This window comes from Lampetra planeri, chromosome 73 (genome assembly GCF_965212315.1).
Source record: "Lampetra planeri chromosome 73, kcLamPlan1.2.h2, whole genome shotgun sequence".
Taxonomy (NCBI): domain Eukaryota; kingdom Metazoa; phylum Chordata; class Hyperoartia; order Petromyzontiformes; family Petromyzontidae; genus Lampetra; species Lampetra planeri.
The window spans coordinates 15408-35670 of NC_136178.1; the positions used below are offsets into that span (position 1 = coordinate 15408).

Sequence of the window (20263 nt, forward strand, 5' to 3'; positions counted from 1 at the left end):
TGTGGTGAACAGGTCTGTCGAGAAGACAGTCTGAATGAAACGTCGTGAGAATTATTTTATTATGTTTTATTTTTATTATTTCCATTCTACGTGCCTTTACCGAAAGAACCAAGAAGATGAATCCCTGCAGTCACGAAAGCTTTAAATCGAAATTCAATCTACGTGCCTTTACCGAAAGACCCAAAGAATATGAATTCCTGCAGTCACGACAGCTTTAAGTCAAGAGTTAATGCGTGTGTTGTTGTAGCTTGCCAACCCCTTGTGCCTCTCTACTGGACATCTGTGACCAAGAGCTTCGTCGCTCATCGGATTCCTCCTCCGCGTCTCGCAGTCCACCGCTGGTGTCTCGAGCAGTGGCAACGAGCACCGTGTGGGGGGGGGGGGGGTGTTAAAGTCGACTGGAATTGTCCTTCCATCGCACGGCACAAGCACCCGTCCAGCACCACCGCGCGCTGTTTTGCGTTTGCCGGACACCCACCGACACATCTCATGGGAACGCCTTTTGTGCCGGTGTCAAAGTATGAAAAATGAGAATAAGTTTTGACCCCCTGTTGACACAATAATAGGGTTTTCCCCCGTTTTTCTGGCAATAAAACTGATACCTTTTGCAAGGAATCATGCTTACATTAACCACAATAATAAAATAAAACATAATAAAATAATTCTCACGACGTTTCGGCCACAACGCTAGCAGCCGTTGTGGCCGAAACGTCATGAGAATTATTTTATTATGTTTTATTTTTATTATTTTATTATTTCCCTTCTACGTGACTTTACCGAAAGAACCAAGAAGATGAATCCCTGCAGTCACGAAAGCTGTAAATCGAAATTTAACGTTGTGATATATTATATTTTATTCTTCTACCTACGTGACTTTACCGAAATAACCGAAGAGTATATGTACAAGAAGATGTTTTGACAGCCCATCAGCCGCTGGGTGAGGGGGAGGGCATTGACATTGGGTCCACATCACCTTCGCGTAATTTGATGCTGGGTTGGCTGCTGCCTATGCGCGGGACCAAATGCAATGCCCTAGCCGCGCGTGAGCGATGGGGGTGGTGGGGGCTTTCAGTGTAATTTGCGAATGCCATCGATTGTAAATCCTAGTGCATGTAGGCGACGAGGCGAAGTCGTGGTGTCAATAAAAACACGAGGGGTCTCGGTGGGGCGCGCAGAGCCTCGGAGCCATTCAAAGTTCACGGCTGGAGCCAGGTGAGATCCCATTGAGATCGATTCCGCATTTCGTCTGTCGATTATTGTCATCATGGTCCATCCATTGCTGGATGGAAATCGATGTGAGCATGGTGGTGTCTTTGCTGTGCGTGTGTTCTCTAATCCACGTGTTCATCTCTCTATTCTCTAAGTGTAATCGCCATCATGGTCTATTCACCGCTGGGTGGAGATCGATGTGATGTTGATGAAGCTATTGATGATGATTGTTAGTGAGTTCGCAGCTGCTGCTGATAAATAAAAAGGTATTAAAACCATATTTCGATTGAAAGCTTTCGTGACTGCAGGGATTCATCTTATTGGTTCTTTCGGTAAAGTCACGTAGAATGGAAATAATAAAATAATATAATATGTAATTTTATTATGTTTTATTTTTATTATTTTATTATTTCTATTAAAACCATTTCATAATCTCAGCTTGTAACACACCGCACGGCATTCGATTGCTCTCTCAGAGAGAGACAGAGAGACACACACAAAGAGAGAGATAAAGAGAAAGAGAGAGACACACAGAGAGAGAGACACACAGAGAGATAGAGAGAAAATGAGAGAGAGAGACACACACACACAAAGAAAGAGAGACAAAGACACACAAAGAGAGAGAGAGACAGAGAGAGAGAGACACACACAAAGAGAGAGACAAAGAGAAAGACACACAGAGAGAGACAGAGAGAGACACACAGAGAGAGACACAGAGACAGAGACGAAGCGACTCAGCAGGTACAAGCAGGAACCACAGACAAGCAGTGATCCGGTGCTCCCAACAGATGTCCCAAGCTCTGCGGTCCCCTCTATGTATCACGATGTGCGTGAGGCTATTAACGCGTCTAACGCGTGGGGGGAAATGGGAGTGCCCGGACACAAAAACAATTCGAACAGCGTGCGAGGGGGCAACACTCGATCCCGTACAGATGGAACAGATGGAGATTCGTCCACAGATTCTGCTGTACCACTTCCCCCTGGTAGAGCCAGGGGGTCACGGCTCATCACCGACACCCACCCACGGGTAGAAGGGAGTTTCACAACGTCATCTGTGTGTGATTCACCAACTCTGGCTCCATCCACACCGCGAGAATACAACAGGGGTGCCGATGATGCTGATGATGCTGATGATCTTGCTACTGATTATGATGCTGATCTTGTTACTGATTATGATGCCGATCTTGTTACTGATTATGATGATGATATTGCTACTGATTATGATGCCGATCTTGCCACTGATTATGATGCTGATCTTGTTACTGATTATGATGCCGATCTTGTTACTGATTATGATGATGATATTGCTACTGATTATGATGCCGATCTTGCTACTGATTATGATGCTGATCTTGTTACTGATTATGATGCCGATCTTGCTACTGATTATGATGCCGATCTTGTTACTGATTATGATGATGATATTGCTACTGATTATGATCCCGATCTTGCCACTGATTATGATGCTGATCTTGCTGCTGATTATGATGCTGATCTTGCTACTGATTATGATGCCGATCTTGTTACTGATTATGATGCCGATCTTGCTACTGATTATGATGCCGATCTTGTTACTGATTATGATGCTGATCTTGCTACTGATTATGATGCCGATCTTGCTACTGATTATGATGCTGATCTTGCTGCTAATATTTCTACCGATTATGATGCCGATCTTGCTACTGATTATGATGCCGATCTTGCTGCTGATTATGATGCCGATCTTGCTGCTGATTATGATGCCGATCTTGTTACTGATTATGATGCCGATCTTGCTGCTGATTATGATGCCGATCTTGTTACTGATTATGATGCCGATCCTGCTGCTGATTATGATGCTGATCTTGTTACTGATTATGATGCTGATCTTGCTGCTAATATTTCTACCGATTATGATGCCGATCTTGCTACTGATTATGATGCCGATCTTGTTACTGATTATGATGCCGATCTTGCTGCTGATTATGATGCCGATCTTGCTACTGATTATGATGCCGATCTTGCTACTGATTATGATGCCGATCTTGTTACTGATTATGATGCCGATCTTGTTACTGATTATGATGATGATATTGCTACTGATTATGATGCCGATCTTGCCACTGATTATGATGCTGATCTTGTTACTGATTATGATGATGATATTGCTACTGATTATGATGCCGATCTTGCTACTGATTATGATGCTGATCTTGTTACTGATTATGATGCCGATCTTGCTACTGATTATGATGCCGATCTTGTTACTGATTATGATGATGATATTGCTACTGATTATGATGCCGATCTTGCTACTGATTATGATGCTGATCTTGTTACTGATTATGATGCCGATCTTGCTACTGATTATGATGCCGATCTTGTTACTGATTATGATGATGATATTGCTACTGATTATGATGTCGATCTTGCCACTGTATGATGCTGATCTTGCTGCTGATTATGATGCTGATCTTGCTACTGATTATGATGCCGATCTTGTTACTGATTATGATGCCGATCTTGCTACTGATTATGATGCCGATCTTGTTACTGATTATGATGCCGATCTTGCTACTGATTATGATGCTGATCTTGCTGCTAATATTTCTACCGATTATGATGCCGATCTTGCTACTGATTATGATGCCGATCTTGCTGCTGATTATGATGCCGATCTTGCTGCTGATTATGATGCCGATCTTGTTACTGATTATGATGCCGATCTTGCTACTGATTATGATGCCGATCTTGCTGCTGATTATGATGCCGATCTTGTTACTGATTATGATGCCGATCTTGCTGCTGATTATGATGCTGATCTTGTTACTGATTATGATGCTGATCTTGCTGCTAATATTTCTACCGATTATGATGCCGATCTTGCTACTGATTATGATGCCGACCTTGTTACTGATTATGATGCCGATCTTGCTGCTGATTATGATGCCGATCTTGCTACTGATTATGATGCTGATCTTGCTACTGATTATGATGCCGATCTTGTTACTGATTATGATGCCGATCTTGTTACTGATTATGATGATGATATTGCTACTGATTATGATGCCGATCTTGCCACTGATTATGATGCTGATCTTGCTGCTGATAATGATGATGTTAATTTTGCTAATGATGATGTTGATTGTATTGCTACTGCTGAGATTGCTGCTGATGATGCCGATGATGATGATGATGCGGATTTTGCTGCTGCTGCTGGATGCCGATGTTACTGCAGCTGCTGCTGCTACTTCTGAGATTGCCGATGATGATGACGACGACGCTGCTGATGTGCCAATCAAACCCACACCTCTAAGCGTCGCGTGTTCTTTGCTGCTCCCCGCAGGAGGGCGCCATGAGGGCCGTGCTCACCATGACCGTCACCTTTCTGGCCACGATGAACTCGCTCTTCCAAAGGTTCCACCAAGACAGCGGCAGATGACCCCCCCACCCCCGCATAGCCTCAACCAGACCGAGCAGCAGCAGGCAGCAGCAGCAGCAGGCAGCAGCAGCAGCAGGCAGCAGCAGCAGGCAGCAGCAGGCAGCAGCAGCAGGCAGGAGCAGCATGCAGCAGCAGGCAGCAGCAGCAGGCAGCAGCAGCAGCAGGCAGCAGGCGGCAGCAGCAGCAGCAGGCGGCAGCAGGCAGCAGCAGGCAGCAGCAGGCAGCAGCAGCAGGTAGCAGCAGCAGCAGTAGCAGCAGGCAGCAGCAGCAGGCAGCAGCAGGAGCAGCAGCAGGAGCAGCAGGCAGCAGCAGGCAGCAGCAGCAGGCAGCAGCAGGCAGCAGCAGCAGGCAGCAGCAGGCAGCACCTCCTGGAGCTGCTGCTGCTGTTGTTGGCACACGAGCGGGGGGGTCGGTGGTCAGCACCACGTGGGTAAGGGGTGACGAACCCGCCTATGACACGAGTTCGATTCTCGCTCACGGCCAACACCGGCGACGATTATTTAAACCGCTCGTGGTCGACTCAGGCCTCTAATGAGGACCTGAATGTGTAAACATCGCCACTAGGGGAGACAAAGGCGGTCGGGCGTGGTGCTGGCCAACCCCACTCCCTCGTGTGTCGTGACGGTCTTCATTAGGTGCTCGCTAACAGCACTTGCCCCGACAGTCTTTTCAGACTACAGGGGGATCTTTGTCTTTGCCTTTCTGATTGGATGCGATTGTAGAATGCCTTTTTAAAGGGATTATCTCAGCTCTAAGTGGGCAATACACCCTCGATTATGATTATTTGCTTTGGTTAAGAGTTCCCTCCCATCTTCTTGCTGTATTTGCCTCTGTGCAGTTTGCCGTTTTCTGTGTGCTATGTGTGCGATGTCCCTCTGTGTGTTCCCTCGCTGTGTGGTTTACATTTTCACCTGAGGACGAGCGCTTGTGTTGCATTCGAAACGTCGTGATCTATTTTAATTATTTTTATTTCTACATACAGTGAGGGAAAAAAGTATTTGATCCCCTGCTGATTTTGTACGTTTGCCCACTGACAAAGAAATGATCAGTCTATAATTTTAATGGTAGGTTTATTTGAACAGTGAGAGACAGAATAACAACAACAAAAATCCAGAAAAACGCATGTCAAAATGTTATAAATTGATTAGCATTTTAATGAGGGAAATAAGTATTTGACCCCCTCTCAATCTGAAAGATTTCTGGCTCCCAGGTGTCTTTTATACAGGTAACGAGCTGAGATTAGGAGCACACTCTTAAAGGGAGTGCTGTTCACAGAAGAAATCAATCAATCAATCAGATTCCAAACTCTCCACCATGGCCAAGACCAAAGAGCTCTCCAAGGATGTCAGGGACAAGATTGTAGACCTACACAAGGCTGGAATGTGACGTCACATTTCTCAAACCTCTCCCCCCCTCGTCACACATCGTCACAAACGTCTGACCCCCCCCCCCCCTAGGTGCGTGACGTCATTTATGGACGGCCCCTTTGTTTTTTCAAAGCTTTATATTTGTCACACGGCTCTCATCCTCGCCCCACCCCCCGCCACACCTCCGATGTGCACGGCTGACCACTCACTGTACGGCGCGAAAGAAGTTCAACGCACGCACATTTCACTTCGTATTCTTAGGTTTTTTCGGTAAAGTCACGTAGGTAATTTTTTTAATTAATAAAAGTAAAATAAAAATAAAATAAAAATCACGACGTTTCGGAGGCAACACAAGCTTCCATCTTCAGGTGGAACCGTCGCCTGAACGGTCACAGCACGATAGCTGTATCACTTGATGCAGCTATCGTGCTGTGACGGTTCCACCTGAAGACGGACGCTTGTGTTGCCTCCGAAACGTCGTGATTTTTATTTTATTTTTATTTTACTTATATTAATAAAACATTTTTTAACCTACGTGACTTTACCGAAAAAACCTAAGAATATGAATCCTTGCAGTCACGAAAGCTTCAAATCTAGAATTTCACTTCGTGTTGATGGAGCGCCTTCGCACCACGCCCACAGATCTCGCTCTGGGCGACATCGGCGGAGAGGAACTCACGATGGGGATCGCAGTAGCGAGAGAGAGGCGGTCCCGTAGGTCGATTCGGGCCGAACGTTGTTGTTGTCTCCCCCCCCCATCCCGCCCATCCCCTCCTGCCCACAGTACGACTCACGCTCAACCCACGGAGAACGCCACCGGATACGATTACTACGATTACTACGATTATATAGAGGACGGCGACTCCGTCGTCATTGCGACCCTAAATAAGAAAAACTTCCAATTCGTCCAGCAGCTGATTGACCAGAAGGACCACATCAAGGAGACCCGACCGCCCAATAACGGTGAGCTTCGCAAACCTCCCTCCCCTCCACCACCAACACCACTGCGAGACGTCTGGTGGATGTGGAAGAGCGAGGGGGGTGGCGGGGTTGGGTCCCTCCGAGTGTGCTCGGGTCTTCCACGTGCTGCGTCCTTCCCCCCTTCACCCTCGGCTCCACAAATGGTCTGCACACGTTGACTAAATAAAAATAAAAATTCACGCATCTCTCTTCGTGCAAGGGAGTCAAATTGGAGGATCTAAAAACACAAAACTCGCGTTTGGTTGCGATGTTATTGACGTTGTGAGCAACGTCCCTCCGTGGTGGCACAAGATATGGGCAAGGAATGTGACCATTCTCAGACTCATACTCTTAGGTTTTTCGGTAATGTCACGTAGGTAAAAAATAATAGAATAAAATAATAAATCACGACGTTTCGGAGGCAACACAAGTCTCCGTCATCAGGTGGGACCGTCACAGCCAAATTTACTGTCTCAAGTGAGTAAATCTGGCTGTGACGGTCCCACCTGATGACGGAAACTTGTGCTGCCTCCGAAACGTCGTGATTTATTATTTTATTTCTATTATAATTTCTATTATTTTTAATTTTTTCTCTACGTGACTTTACCGAAAAACCTGAGAGTATGAATCCTTACAGTCACGAAAGCTTCAAATCTAGAATTCATTCTCAGACTCTTCTCTCGCACCTCCACTCCTCCCCGTCCCTTCCCCGATAGCCCTTTCGTGATCCCCAAGTACGCAACTATCGCAGTCACTCATTCCCCTATACCCTGTAGCGTGTGTTTATAATGGGGCCTTAAATTAAAAAAACAAAATATTAAAACACAATTTCTTTACTTGCATAGTCAAGTAATTGTATGTTTCCATTTGCCAAACAGCCGGAAAACACGACAAATCGCTCACCTTAAACACCCAGTCGTTAATAAAAAAAATTAAGGCAGTATAGTATTGTAGTAATAGAGCAAGTGCAGAATCACTGAACCGGACGATAGCTTAAAATCTTCTTGGTTCTTTCGGTGAAGTCACACAGAAGGGAAATAATAAAATAATAAAAATAAAACATTTCGAACAGCCACACATTCACAAATTTCCCTTTTATATATTAGGAATGAACATTGCCCCAAACTTAGTCTATTAAACATATATTTTACCAGGTACAGCACACCGAGCTATGTAGCTCTTTTTCAGAAACGACCTGCCCACAAATGATAACCCAACGAATTGGCTAATCCCGTGGCCATATTGACAGCCAGACAATCCAAAACGCGTGATGTTGTTTCGTAAATCTGGAGACAAAAGCGGAGGCCCCGGAGAAAAATCCACGCGACCACAGGGAGAAGGATTACATGGAAGCTCCAAATAGACAGCAGTAGCAGGCGTCGGGGTTGCGATCGAACCCACGACCTCCTGTAGACCAGGCGAGGTGGTTAACATCTCGACAGGGTGCTTCAATAGTTGTTTAATACTTCTGAGAATTTGCATCAATACCACGAGAAATGTGCCTCCGGGCTCTGGAGACCACATGCAGAAGAGTCCAGGCACGTGTTGACAATGATGGCGAACAAGTGGAGATTGACTTTTGGAAGCTATTAACAGACATTTGTTATCATTTTTTTCGATGTAAAGCTTTCGTGACTGCAGGGATTCATCTTCTTGGTTCTTTCGGTAAAGTCATGTAGAAGGGAAATAATAAAATAATAAAAAGTATAATATAGTTTTATTTTTTTATTATTTCCCTTCTACGTGACTTTACTGAAAGAACCAAGAAGATTTGTTATCATGTTACAGTGTATTATCCGTTCTTTTCCCATTAACAACGATAGTCCCATATAAGTGTTAACACTTTTTTGAAGTGCTCTGTATTAGCGATGCACTGAGGAGTGGTGGTGCAGTGGTTAGCGCACCGCACTACAAACTTGGTGACCCGAGTTCCGTTCCCGCTCACGACCCTAATAGCAGTGGAGAAGATGAGAACAGCTCCTGGGGCTCCCCTAAGTCGACTCGGGCTCATCCGAGTACCTGGTGCAGTGTGTCACAACAATCAGCAGCAGTGGGGGTCTGTGTCAATACAGACGTACGTCCTTCACGCGCTCAGGATGCGTTCATAGTTGTGTAGGGGTGTTAGAGAGAGAGCCCGTTATGCATGGCAGCCTATGGTAAACAAACACAGTAGGCGGGGCTACATGTGTGCACGAGCAGGTGCCCTCTGCGACGTCCGCGCCAGACACCCTGGGGGGTCGATTCGGTCATTATGATCCCCCGGGGCCCCACCCCTCAGGGAGGGGTTGGGTATAAAAGGGGAATGTATCGAAGGGCTCGGGAGTGTTGTGTTAGCTAAGAAGAGAAGACGGAAGACGTCCTAGATAGAGCCCTGGTCTCCCCCTGGCACGCCGTCCTTATCAGGACCGCGCAGGCTCGAGCCAGTGGCGTGGTACCAGAGCCAGAGCCCGTGCTGGTCTGGACTCTGGGTACCGGGCCCGACTGACCAGTGTCGGGCCAAGATAGCCTCCCCTAGCCCATTAGAGGAGGACTCAGAGGCAGGCTAGGGTTAGCCTAGAGGTGTGTCCTCAGATAGACGGGTGAGGGGGCCGATACCCCCTCAGTGTGTATGTCACAACGTGTGGTGTTAAATAAACAAGTGTGCCTCCAACTCCGGTGTGAACGAGTCATAAGCGTTACTACATCTGGCGTCAGAAGTGAAACAAAGTACGAACATGGATACACGCCGGACGACTCGAGTCGGGGTACCAGAGGCAGAAGACACCACTGCAGTCGGAGGGCCCGAGACGGCTGAAGATGCCATCGACCAGCCGGGGCTGGGCGCATCCACGCCACAGCAGCTGGAGGAAGGGGAGCCGTCGATGGAGGGGCTGAGGGAGGCGCACGCGAAGCTGACCGAGCTGCTGTACGCCGCAGCCGCCATGCTCGACACCATCACGCAGCTGGGGGCTGCGGGACCGCCACGGGGCAACGGCAGCCGACGATCACAGCGCCTTCCCGCCATTTCCACGGAGCAACATTTTGAAACTCCCGCCATCGCCGCAGCTGCTGTTGAGGGCGTGGCCGCTCTAAGCATCGCGTCCAACGGCGGGAGTACAGTACCTGCCGCGTCACCACCAACGGACGGAACGTCACCACGGGTGCGACCGGCGATGCCATCGCTGGTTCGTGCCGACGCTGATTTGAGTGAGGCGGACGAGGGAGTGCGTTCTTCCTCTGCAGCCGCTGCCTTACATCAGCGGCTACCTCCACTCAAGGAATTTGTGGGCGAGGATGGCGACTGGGGCGGCTTCCAGCGGCGCTTCCTCGCTCACCAGGAGATGGCACAGTGGACAGACGCCGAGGCTCTCCGCGCGCTGCCAGCACTTCTCGACAGCGACGCCCTCGCCACTCTAACATCGGCTTCGAAGGAGAGGCGCTCCACGCTGCGGAAGGCGATGCAGGTGCTGTCGGCGGTATATGGTCCACCATCGGACTGTCGCCAACTCTTTTACGATCGCCAGCGAGGGACGAAGGAGTCGCCCCTGGCGTACCGCACAAGCCTCCTGGCACTGGCGAAGGAGGCCTTTCCACGAATGGATGACGAGGGTGTCGACGCCATGGTGACAGAGAAGATACTTTTGCTGGCGGACGACTTAGACATCGTCATTGTCGCACAGGACGATGCAGAGATGTGCTCCCTCCAAGCGGCCCGTCTTCTCCACGCAAACCTGTCCTCTCAACGACGGAAGGCCAGCAAGGCGGCGAGCGGGCGTGCCGTCGCTGCAGCCACCCTCCCGGCGGAAGAGGTTTGCGCCATCGACCATCAACGGCAGCATGGAGCGGGAGTACGGGAGGACCGGGCCGGTTCAAGCCGTCTACAACATCCATCGTCGTCACCAGCGCTTCCACGCTGTTACAACTGCGGCATCCGGGGCCACGTCGCCTCGGGGTGCCGCTCTCCTGGGCAGCGCAGGACGACACCTCAACGGGACGCCGGCCCTCGTCACAAGCTCCACCATCATAATCCGGCGAGTCGCGGCACCCCTCATGCTTGGCCCACGCACACGCCCGTCACACACTCAAACACCGCAGCGAAGGGGGGGCCAATATCGCGTACCATGGCACCAACACGCACCGCTCTGGGTACTCAGATTGAACCCAGCCAGTGGTCCGTGTTGGCCCATCGGGTTGTAGCCGCGTCGTCAGGGTCGTCGGCCGTTGTGGGCCACATCGATGGGGTCGAGGTGCGCATCCTGGTCGATACAGGAGCATCGGCGACCATTATTTCGGAGTTGATTTATAACATTCTCCCTGCCCAAAGCCGTCCTTTGATGCCTGTTAACGTGCCATTCTTTGCTGCTAACGGGGGTTCACTTGGCATCATCGGACAAATTCGTGCCCAAATTTGTGTCGGGGATATTAAATTGTCTGGGCCGATTTTTGTTTCCTCCTCGCTGGCGGTTCCGTGCCTGCTGGGGACGGACTTCCTGGCCAAAATGCCGATTAGGATATTAATCGACCAGGGATGCATTGAGCTCCCATCGGGCCGACGCATGGCGTTTCTGCCATCCCCCGCTACGAGCCGGACGGCGTTCGCGACGGTGCCGGCGTTCGTAGATAGAACGGTGCGCGTTCCTCCGGGGGCGCAAATGTTGATTCCTTTGAAACTTCGGCGGCCCTTCGCTAAGGGCATTGGGGCTCAAGGGGTTCTGTTGGGACCGTCTAGGGCCGGGGTCAGTGGACCTGATTTACTCCCGGCCCAGACCATAGTGAGAGGGGAAGGAGAACCCTTCATCGCGGTCCTCAATGTGGGCTCGCAGACGGTGGTGGTCCCACAGGGGACCGTGCTTGCTCACGCAACGCCGGTGCCCTGTGAGGAACCCGTCGCGAGTCATGTCGGCGCTGTCCCTGCACCGCGACCACATTCGGACAGCGATGAAGGGTGGCTCGAGGCGCTTTGTGCGGGATCGACGGACCTGTCAAATTTAGAGCGTCAACGTCTTAAGACACTACTAAGGGAATTTTCCGACGTTTTCAGTCGGGATAAATACGATTTGGGCTGCACTAATCTGCTGCGTCACCATATTGATACGGGTGACAGCGCGCCAATACGCCAGAATCCTTTTCGGTTGAGTCCCGCCGAAAAGGACCATGTCAAATCGGCTGTTGATGACATGCTAGCCGCCGACATCATTTCTCCCTCCAACAGCCCTTGGGGAGCGCCGATCGTCCTGGTTAAGAAGCAGGACGGTTCGTTGCGGTTTTGCGTTGACTTTCGGCGCCTTAATAAAATTACGGTTGCCGACGCATACCCGCTCCCACGGATGGACGAATCGCTTGACGCCTTGGCGGGAGCGCGATTCTTCTCCACATTGGACTTACTTTCGGGATTCTGGCAGCTTCCTCTGGACGATGATTCAAAGCCTAAAACTGCTTTCCGTACTCCGCACGGCCTGTTTCAATTCAACCGGTTGCCGATGGGCTTACACTCAGCGCCGGCAACTTTCCAGCGGTTGATGGAATTGGTTTTGGCTGGATTGCAATGGGAGTCGTGCCTGATTTATTTGGATGACGTTATTGTCTTTGGCAAAACTTTTGATGAACATCTCCAGAGGTTGCGGGCGGTTTTCCTAAAGATGCGGGCTGCTAATTTGAAATTTAAGCCCCAAAAATGCCATTTGTTACGCGAGTCAGTGCGTTATTTGGGGCACATCGTGGGACGCTCAGGTATTTCTACCGATCCCGCCAAAACGCAGTGTGTAAGCTCCTGGCCGACTCCCACCTCAGTGGGAGAGGTTAGGAGTTTTATTGGGTTTGCGTCGTATTATAGACGCTTCGTCGCTAATTTTGCGACTATAGCAAAACCCCTACACGCTTTAACATCAAAAGGGGTTCGGTTCTGCTGGGGTCAGGAGGAGGAAGCTGCTTTTTGCTCCCTTCGGGACGCTTTGGTAAACGCTCCTCCCCTGATTTACCCTGATTTTTCAAAACCATTCTTGCTCGACACCGATGCGAGCAACACGGGTATTGGGGGCGTGCTCTCCCAGGTGGTTGACGGCGTGGAACGTGTGGTTGCGTACGGCAGTCGGGTGTTGTCTCCAGCGGAGCAACGATATTGTGTCACCCGTAGGGAACTGTTGGCAATTGTCCATTTCATCCAACAGTATCGCCCATATCTGTACGGTCGGCATTTCACCGTCCGCACAGATCATGCGGCACTGCAGTACGCCCTGAGGGTTCAACAGCCATCGGGACAATTGTCCCGATGGTTGGAGGTCCTCCAGGATTACGATTTCCAAACCACATACCGTAAGGGCGTTCGCCACACCAACGCGGACGCTCTGTCGCGCTTGCCAACCACCTCCGAGTGTGCATGCCTCCTGGGGTCTGGACGTTGCAGACCTCCAGGGGACACATCGGTTCCTGTCTTGGCGGCCGCCAACGACGACGATACAGTAGTTACTAATTCGATCGAACAACAGGGCAAAGATTCCCTGTTGGGGTTGCCCGTCATTGACTGGGGGCGCCTCCAGATGGAGGATGTGTCCCTCCTCGGGTGGCGACGTCGCGTTGGCGGTGCGGCGGGGGGAAAAAGAGGTGGTTCCGACGCATGGGAAATGTGCCAAGGCCTGCTGATGCATTGGGACGGGAAGTCGCGTCGACATCGGCTGGTGGTCCCTACTGGGTTGCGGGGCAGGGTGGTATGGGCCGCTCATGAGCGCCTCCTACACCTGGGGACCCAAAAGACTCTCGCCTTGCTGCAACTTGATTTTTATTGGCCTGGCATGACGAGGGATGTTGGGGATTTGTTGGGATCATGCCCTCGATGTGCACAACGCAAACCGCCGGCACGGGAGTCTAACCCGCCCTTGCAATCGATCAAAGTGTCCAGGATAAACGAGCTGGTCGCTCTGGACATTTTGGGACCATTCCCCGCCACCCCCAGGGGGAATAGATATTTGTTGACTGGTGTCGAGTATTTTACACGCTGGCCTATGGCCTGGCCTCTGGCCAACCAGTCGGCAGCAGCCATCGTGGAGGCCTTTGTTCAGGGTTATGTCCTGGACAAAGGTGCTCCGGAGAGGCTGCTGACCGACCAGGGCAGAAATTTTTCCGGTAAACTACTCAGACAAGTCTGTGATCTCCTGGGCACAAAGAAAATTCGGACCTCCCCATATCACCCACAAACTGACGGGATGGTCGAACGGTTGCATCGCACCATCACGTCCATGTTATCACAACAAGTTTCGGACTCGCAAACGGATTGGGACCTACAAATTCAGGGGGTCTTGGCGGCGTACCGGATGGCACCCCATGCAGCTACGGGGTTTTCTCCCTTTTACCTCATGTACGGCCGAGAACCAGACCCGCCTGTTCGTGCCCAGTTGCAGATCCCCGTGCCGCAGGGAAAAACTAATCTGGCTGACCACGTTAAATTTAATCTGGACAAATTGACCGAGGCACGGGATGCTGCAATGCAAAACTCTGACCTCCGTCAGAAGGCGAATGAGCGCCTCAGATTGAGTCGAGCGCACATGCTGCAGTGGAAGCCGGGGGACAAGGCATGGCTGCACTGCCCCCAGGTGCCACTGGCAACCTCCTCTAAACTGGTGCGGCCGTGGCGGGGCCCTGTGGAAGTGGTGGAGGTGTTACGACCGCAGTGCGTGCGCATCAAGTGGGGGAAGCGGCGATGGTTCGTGCACCCCTCTAGGTTAAAACCCTTCTCTGCGGTACACAATCACACTTCACACGCGCGTGGCCAAGCATGTGGGGGGTCGGCCGACTCGCTGGGTCCGTCTCCGTCGCTCTCACCTAATGCCTTGCCGGCTGTGCCACCTTCAGGTGCATCAGGAGTGACGGGCTCACGCCCAATCACCCCTCCTGCGGATACCGAGGGTCACGCGGAGTCGGAAGAATGCTCACCCCAAGACGGACAATTGCCACCTGATGGTCCGCCACGCGCGGTTACCCCGTGTGAGGGGCCCGCTGCAAGGACGCGCGCTAAATTGCGCAAACTGTTGTGAGGCCGGAAAATGTGTACATAGCTGTTGTGTTCATTGGATGTTGTGTGGGTGGTGTGTTCCCCACTCCTCGGATGTACATATGTTGGCTTCACCGTGTGTTGTGTGTGCGTGGTGGGTTCCCTGCTGATTGTATATAGGCTGTTTTTTTTTACGGAATTCGTATTTATTCGGGGGGGGGTGCGACGGGTTGTTTTCTCATCTTGCTGTTGCGTTCTTGTTCTGGTTCCTGTTATTGTTCAAAAATAGTGAGGCACACGCGCGGTCAGGGGGTGAAGGCACCTTTATTGTCAAATTTTTGTATGTTGGCAGCCGGGACGGCTGCATGCTATGCGGGGGGGAGTGATGTAGGGGTGTTAGAGAGAGAGCCCGTTATGCATGGCAGCCTATGGTAAACAAACACAGTAGGCGGGGCTACATGTGTGCACGAGCAGGTGCCCTCTGCGACGTCCGCGCCAGACACCCTGGGGGGTCGATTCGGTCATTATGATCCCCCGGGGCCCCACCCCTCAGGGAGGGGTTGGGTATAAAAGGGGAATGTATCGAAGGGCTCGGGAGTGTTGTGTTAGCTAAGAAGAGAAGACGGAAGACGTCCTAGATAGAGCCCTGGTCTCCCCCTGGCACGCCGTCCTTATCAGGACCGCGCAGGCTCGAGCCAGTGGCGTGGTACCAGAGCCAGAGCCCGTGCTGGTCTGGACTCTGGGTACCGGGCCCGACTGACCAGTGTCGGGCCAAGATAGCCTCCCCTAGCCCATTAGAGGAGGACTCAGAGGCAGGCTAGGGTTAGCCTAGAGGTGTGTCCTCAGATAGACGGGTGAGGGGGCCGATACCCCCTCAGTGTGTATGTCACAACGTGTGGTGTTAAATAAACAAGTGTGCCTCCAACTCCGGTGTGAACGAGTCATAAGCGTTACTACAGTTGTGTAGTGACATAAGAGGGGAGGGGCTGCTGGGGGCTCTGGGACCCTAGGCAACCCAGACGCTTAAGCCTCTTGGCGCCAGGCGCTGGGATCCCAGGCACCCCAGCCAGTTAAGCCCCTTGGCACCACCAACGGGGGGGGGCTGTGTGTGCTCTGTGGGATATCTGGGGGCGCACACAACCCCACCCCTCGTTGGGGACGAGGCATAAAAGGGCAGCTCCCTGGCCGATGAGGGCCAGTTGCAGCTCAAGACCCAAGACCCAAGACCAGCCATCTAAGGACCCTGGGACGCTGTGAGGGCCAGGGGTGGGACTCTGGAACTCCCGGCTCTACGTCCTTGTGAAGGCGAGTTCCGAGGAAGCCAGAGTAGTGTATCTAGGCTGTGTACCTAGGCTGTGTACCTAGGCTGTAACAGAGTATCAGGACTGTTGGAGAGTTGTATTGTAATGAAGAAGTTACCTCTACAAGTGTCTCCGGAACCCATTACAGTTGTATGTTGAACTTCATTCACACCGTAAGTAGCCAACCGTGCTAATAGATTACACTGGTCAACAAAAAAAATAAAATTCTGGCCTGGACTTTTGCAGCTGTTTTAGACTAATTTCAGGGTGATGATTCCAAATCTGACTTCAGATTTGCTCTATCACATCTAATTTTTATGCTATCGGCATACCCCATTTTCATTGATTTTAGCCGAAATTAACTCTGTCACTTATGATTGCAAGTTGTTGCGAGTCAGGGACTGCTTTAGTGTTAAAATATGGTGCTGTATTTTTAGGATGGTGTGTTTATAATATTATTTTATGTATATATCCACATTTTTTAAATATTTTTCTTCCACAGTTTTTATTGAAAATGCAATATTTGATATCTCAAAAACCTGATGTGATAGACAAAACTGATGCCAGATTTGGAATCAGCACCCCAAAATTACCTTACAACCGTTGGAATACCTTATGCCAGAAAAAGTGTGTTGACCAGTGTTATGCTCCAGATGATGCTGCTGCTGCGGCTGTCTTTGTTGCTACTGCTGCTGTGTTTGCTACTGCTGCTGCCCATGAGGATTCTGCTGTTGCTGATGATGATGTTTGTCTTTTAGGCCATGTCGTCAATGTCAATATCAGCATCTTCATCAGCAGCATCGGGCCCATAGACGAGACCAACATGGTGAGTGATGGCCGAGTTCCTAACGGAGGTCCTAACAACGCGCTGAGTGACGCGAGTAGCCGGGCAGCACAACAGTCGACTTGCATCGCCCGGGGCTCGCTCAACACGGCCGTGTCTCACACACAGAGACCCGACACTCCGACTACAAACTAACGTAGAGGCTCAGAAATACATAGACTCGCAGAAATAGTCATAGGAGGTAGGTATGTATGTAGAACTTATTTCTCACCATACGTAGCCAACCATGCTAAATGGAAATACAGAGACTCAGCGATTCATAGAGACTGGGTGAAACGTGGGGTAAGCTTTGCCCAAATCCTAGCCTGCCGGCTTAAAAACTTAATGACTAAAATAACAGAGACTCAGACTCCAAGACACATAGACTTGCAGAAAAGTGGGCTAAGTGTTTCCCGATCCTGGCTAGCTGTCTCAACAAACTTAAGAAACTAACAAGCGGTAGCGTATTTGCTGCTTGTTGCAGGGGCTCACAATTGCAGCTCACAGCCACACTGCTGGTTAATACACGGTGGCTAGGAGATGTCAAATACCTCGCCTGGTATACAGGAGGTCGTGGGTTCGATCCCTTTTTAAATAATAAAGCATGTTTTCACACACACTCAAGTGAGTTAAAGCAGCCGACACGCCGCGGCTGCATATATCATTTCGGAAACACTTTAAAAAATACACGGGGGAAAGGTGGTAAGGGCTACAACTCATTGCCAAAAGGGAAGGGGGGGGTCTAATAGTGCTGCTCTATACAACAAAATACAAACATCGCTCATCTTGGCGGTAAGGGTCGAGATTAAAACAGAATATATGCATACTCTTAGTTTTTTCGGTAAAGTCACGTAGGTAAAAAATGAAATTAAAATAAATACAAATGAAATAATAATAAAATCACGACGTTTCGGAGGCAACACAAGTCTCCGTCATCAGGTGGGACCGTCACAGCCAGATTTGCTGTATCAAGTGAGCAAATCTGGCTGTGACGGTCCCATCTGATGACGGAGACTTGTGTTGCCTCCGAAACGTCGTTATTATTTTATTATTTTATTTGTATTAATTTTAATTTCATTTTTTACCTACGTGACTTTACCGAAAAAACTAAGAGTATGAATCCTTGCAGTCACGAAAGCTTCAAATCTAGAAAGAATATATGCAGCATCAAGGCATTCCATGCGCTCGTGATTGCGCATACCTTTCAACCCCTGATCGGTGCCTTACCTTATTACAGACCAATTCAGACCTTACTGGGTCACCCCGTGCCCCTTATAAACCCCAACGTTCATCCTACAAAATCCCATCACAAGGGAAAACACAAATAGACAACAATTATGTTTTGCCCATATTGAAACGGTTGTACGCCGTATAGACCTGAAAACTCAATTCCCCTGTACAAGAATACGGGGTAAACCATATGTGTTGACAGCGATGTGTGCCTAGGGCATATAACGTACGAGCACACGACCACAACTATCGAGGCAATGTGGGGGGCCATTGAAAAGTTACTGGTGATGACCACACCCAAATTTTCATCACCGCCTCTCTCGATAAATTGAAGGGGAGGTGGATCGGGGTTAGTGGTTGATGCCGCAGCTGCCGTGTCTACCCTTTGGCCTGAAGATCAGTTCTGTGGACTTTTCTTGATTGAGCGTTGGGGTTATTACAAATGGCCCAATTCTGAATATGGCCGATTCCTTCGGCAGTTGATGCAGAATTGGATTCTGGAACAATTAAATAGGTGTGGATTGCCAATTTAACGAGTACATTTCCAATCTAGATTTGAAGTTTTCGTGACTGCAGGGATCCATATTCTTTGGTTATTTCGGTAAAGTCACGTGGGTATAAAATAAATTAAATCACGACGTTTCGGGCTCCTGGCCCCTTTAATGCTACCAGCGTGGCCTGGCTCCGCCCTGGCCACGCCTCCCTTCTCGAACCCACCAGCCGCTTCCAGGAGCTTCCAAATGGGCCTCTCCATGACCCTTGTCACAGTTCCTCCATTCTGCTGACACGCACACCGTGTATACTGTCAACCCACCCCCCCACCCCACCCCTCCAGGATTTCCGAGTGGATCTCATATTGTGGCAGCATTGGAACGACAATCGACTCGAGTTCAAACCAAAACAAAATTTCACCACCATAGACCTGGACAAGAGCATCAGCAAGTTCATCTGGATCCCCGACCTCAACTTTGTCAACGAGAAGAAGGCCCTCGTGCACGACACCGTTTCCCCCAACAGCATGCTGCGCATTTGGGAGAATGGAAATGTACTCTACTCCATCAGGTTGTTCCTCTATCCTACAGCTACAACTCAGAGCTACGAATGGCCTTAAAGTGAAGGGTTTGTACCGTTCGCCCTTTTGGCGTTCACTGGTCCGTCACTGGTGAGGCTTGGACACGAAGGATGTCTCTGGTGTAGGCCAATCAGTTTCAAAGGAATATGTCAAATATTACACTGGTCAACAAAAAAAAAACATTTTTTTCTGGCCTGGACTTTTGCAGCTGTTCTAGAATAAGTTCAGGATGCTGATTCCAAATCTGATCTCAGATTTGCTCTATCACATCATTTTTATGCTATCGCCATACCCCATTTTCATTGATTTTACCCGAAATTAACTCTGTCACTTATGATTGCAAGTTGTTGCGAGTCAGTGACTGCTTTAGTGTTAAAATATGGTGCTGTATTTTTAGGATAGTGTGTTTATAATATCATTTTATGTAGATATCAACATTTATTTAATATTTTTCTTCTGCAGTTTTTATTGAAAATGCAATATTTGATATCTCAAAAACCTGATGTAATAGACAAAAACTGATGCCAGATTTGGAATCAGCACCCCAAAATTACCTTACAACCGTTGGAATACCTTATGCCAGAAAAAGTGTGTTGACCAGTGTCATCAGAGCCTCTATGTTTGCATGTTCACCACAATTACGTGTGGTTAATGCGGACTTGATTCCTTACAAATAAAAAGGTATCTATTTGGTCGTTTATTGCTAGAAAGGGTGAAACATTCTTTTTCAAGATTTTATTTAAGCATCTTTCTTTCCCCCCGGTCATCTAGAAAAAGGGAACTATGATCTTCCATACCACTCACCCAGAACGAGGGCATTCAAATACTAACAGCTTTTAACATTTCTAAAAAATGAACCCGTAAAAACAAAGTTTTCACTTTAAATCCTTTATATGCGTGGCGGCTAGAGTCCTCTT

The 20263-nt window shown here is 49.4% G+C and overlaps 1 protein-coding gene across 1 annotated transcript; it reads left to right on the forward strand.

The window, feature by feature from the left end:
- Positions 1–1118: 1118 nt before the first annotated feature.
- Positions 1119–19533, forward strand: LOC144737756 (glycine receptor subunit alpha-4-like). Its single transcript, XM_078620614.1, has 5 exons — positions 1119–1212; positions 4535–4605; positions 6782–6960; positions 16980–17047; positions 19110–19533. Exons 2-5 carry the CDS (start codon positions 4544–4546, stop codon positions 19383–19385), a joined length of 585 nt encoding a protein of 194 aa, XP_078476740.1. The 5' UTR covers positions 1119–1212; positions 4535–4543; the 3' UTR covers positions 19386–19533.
- The last annotated feature ends 730 nt before the right edge of the window (positions 19534–20263 follow it).

What these genes read in the sequence shown, in the direction of transcription:
- LOC144737756 (XM_078620614.1), top strand. Translation starts at nt 4,544, where the DNA reads ATGAGGGCCGTGCTCACCATGACCGTCACCTTTCTGGCCACGATGAAC. An exon ending in GACCCGACCGCCCAATAACG is followed by an intron (nt 6,961 to 16,979) that starts GTGAGCTTCGCA and finishes TTTGTCTTTTAG; the next exon opens with GCCATGTCGTCAATGTCAAT. An exon ending in CCATAGACGAGACCAACATG is followed by an intron (nt 17,048 to 19,109) that starts GTGAGTGATGGC and finishes CCACCCCTCCAG; the next exon opens with GATTTCCGAGTGGATCTCAT.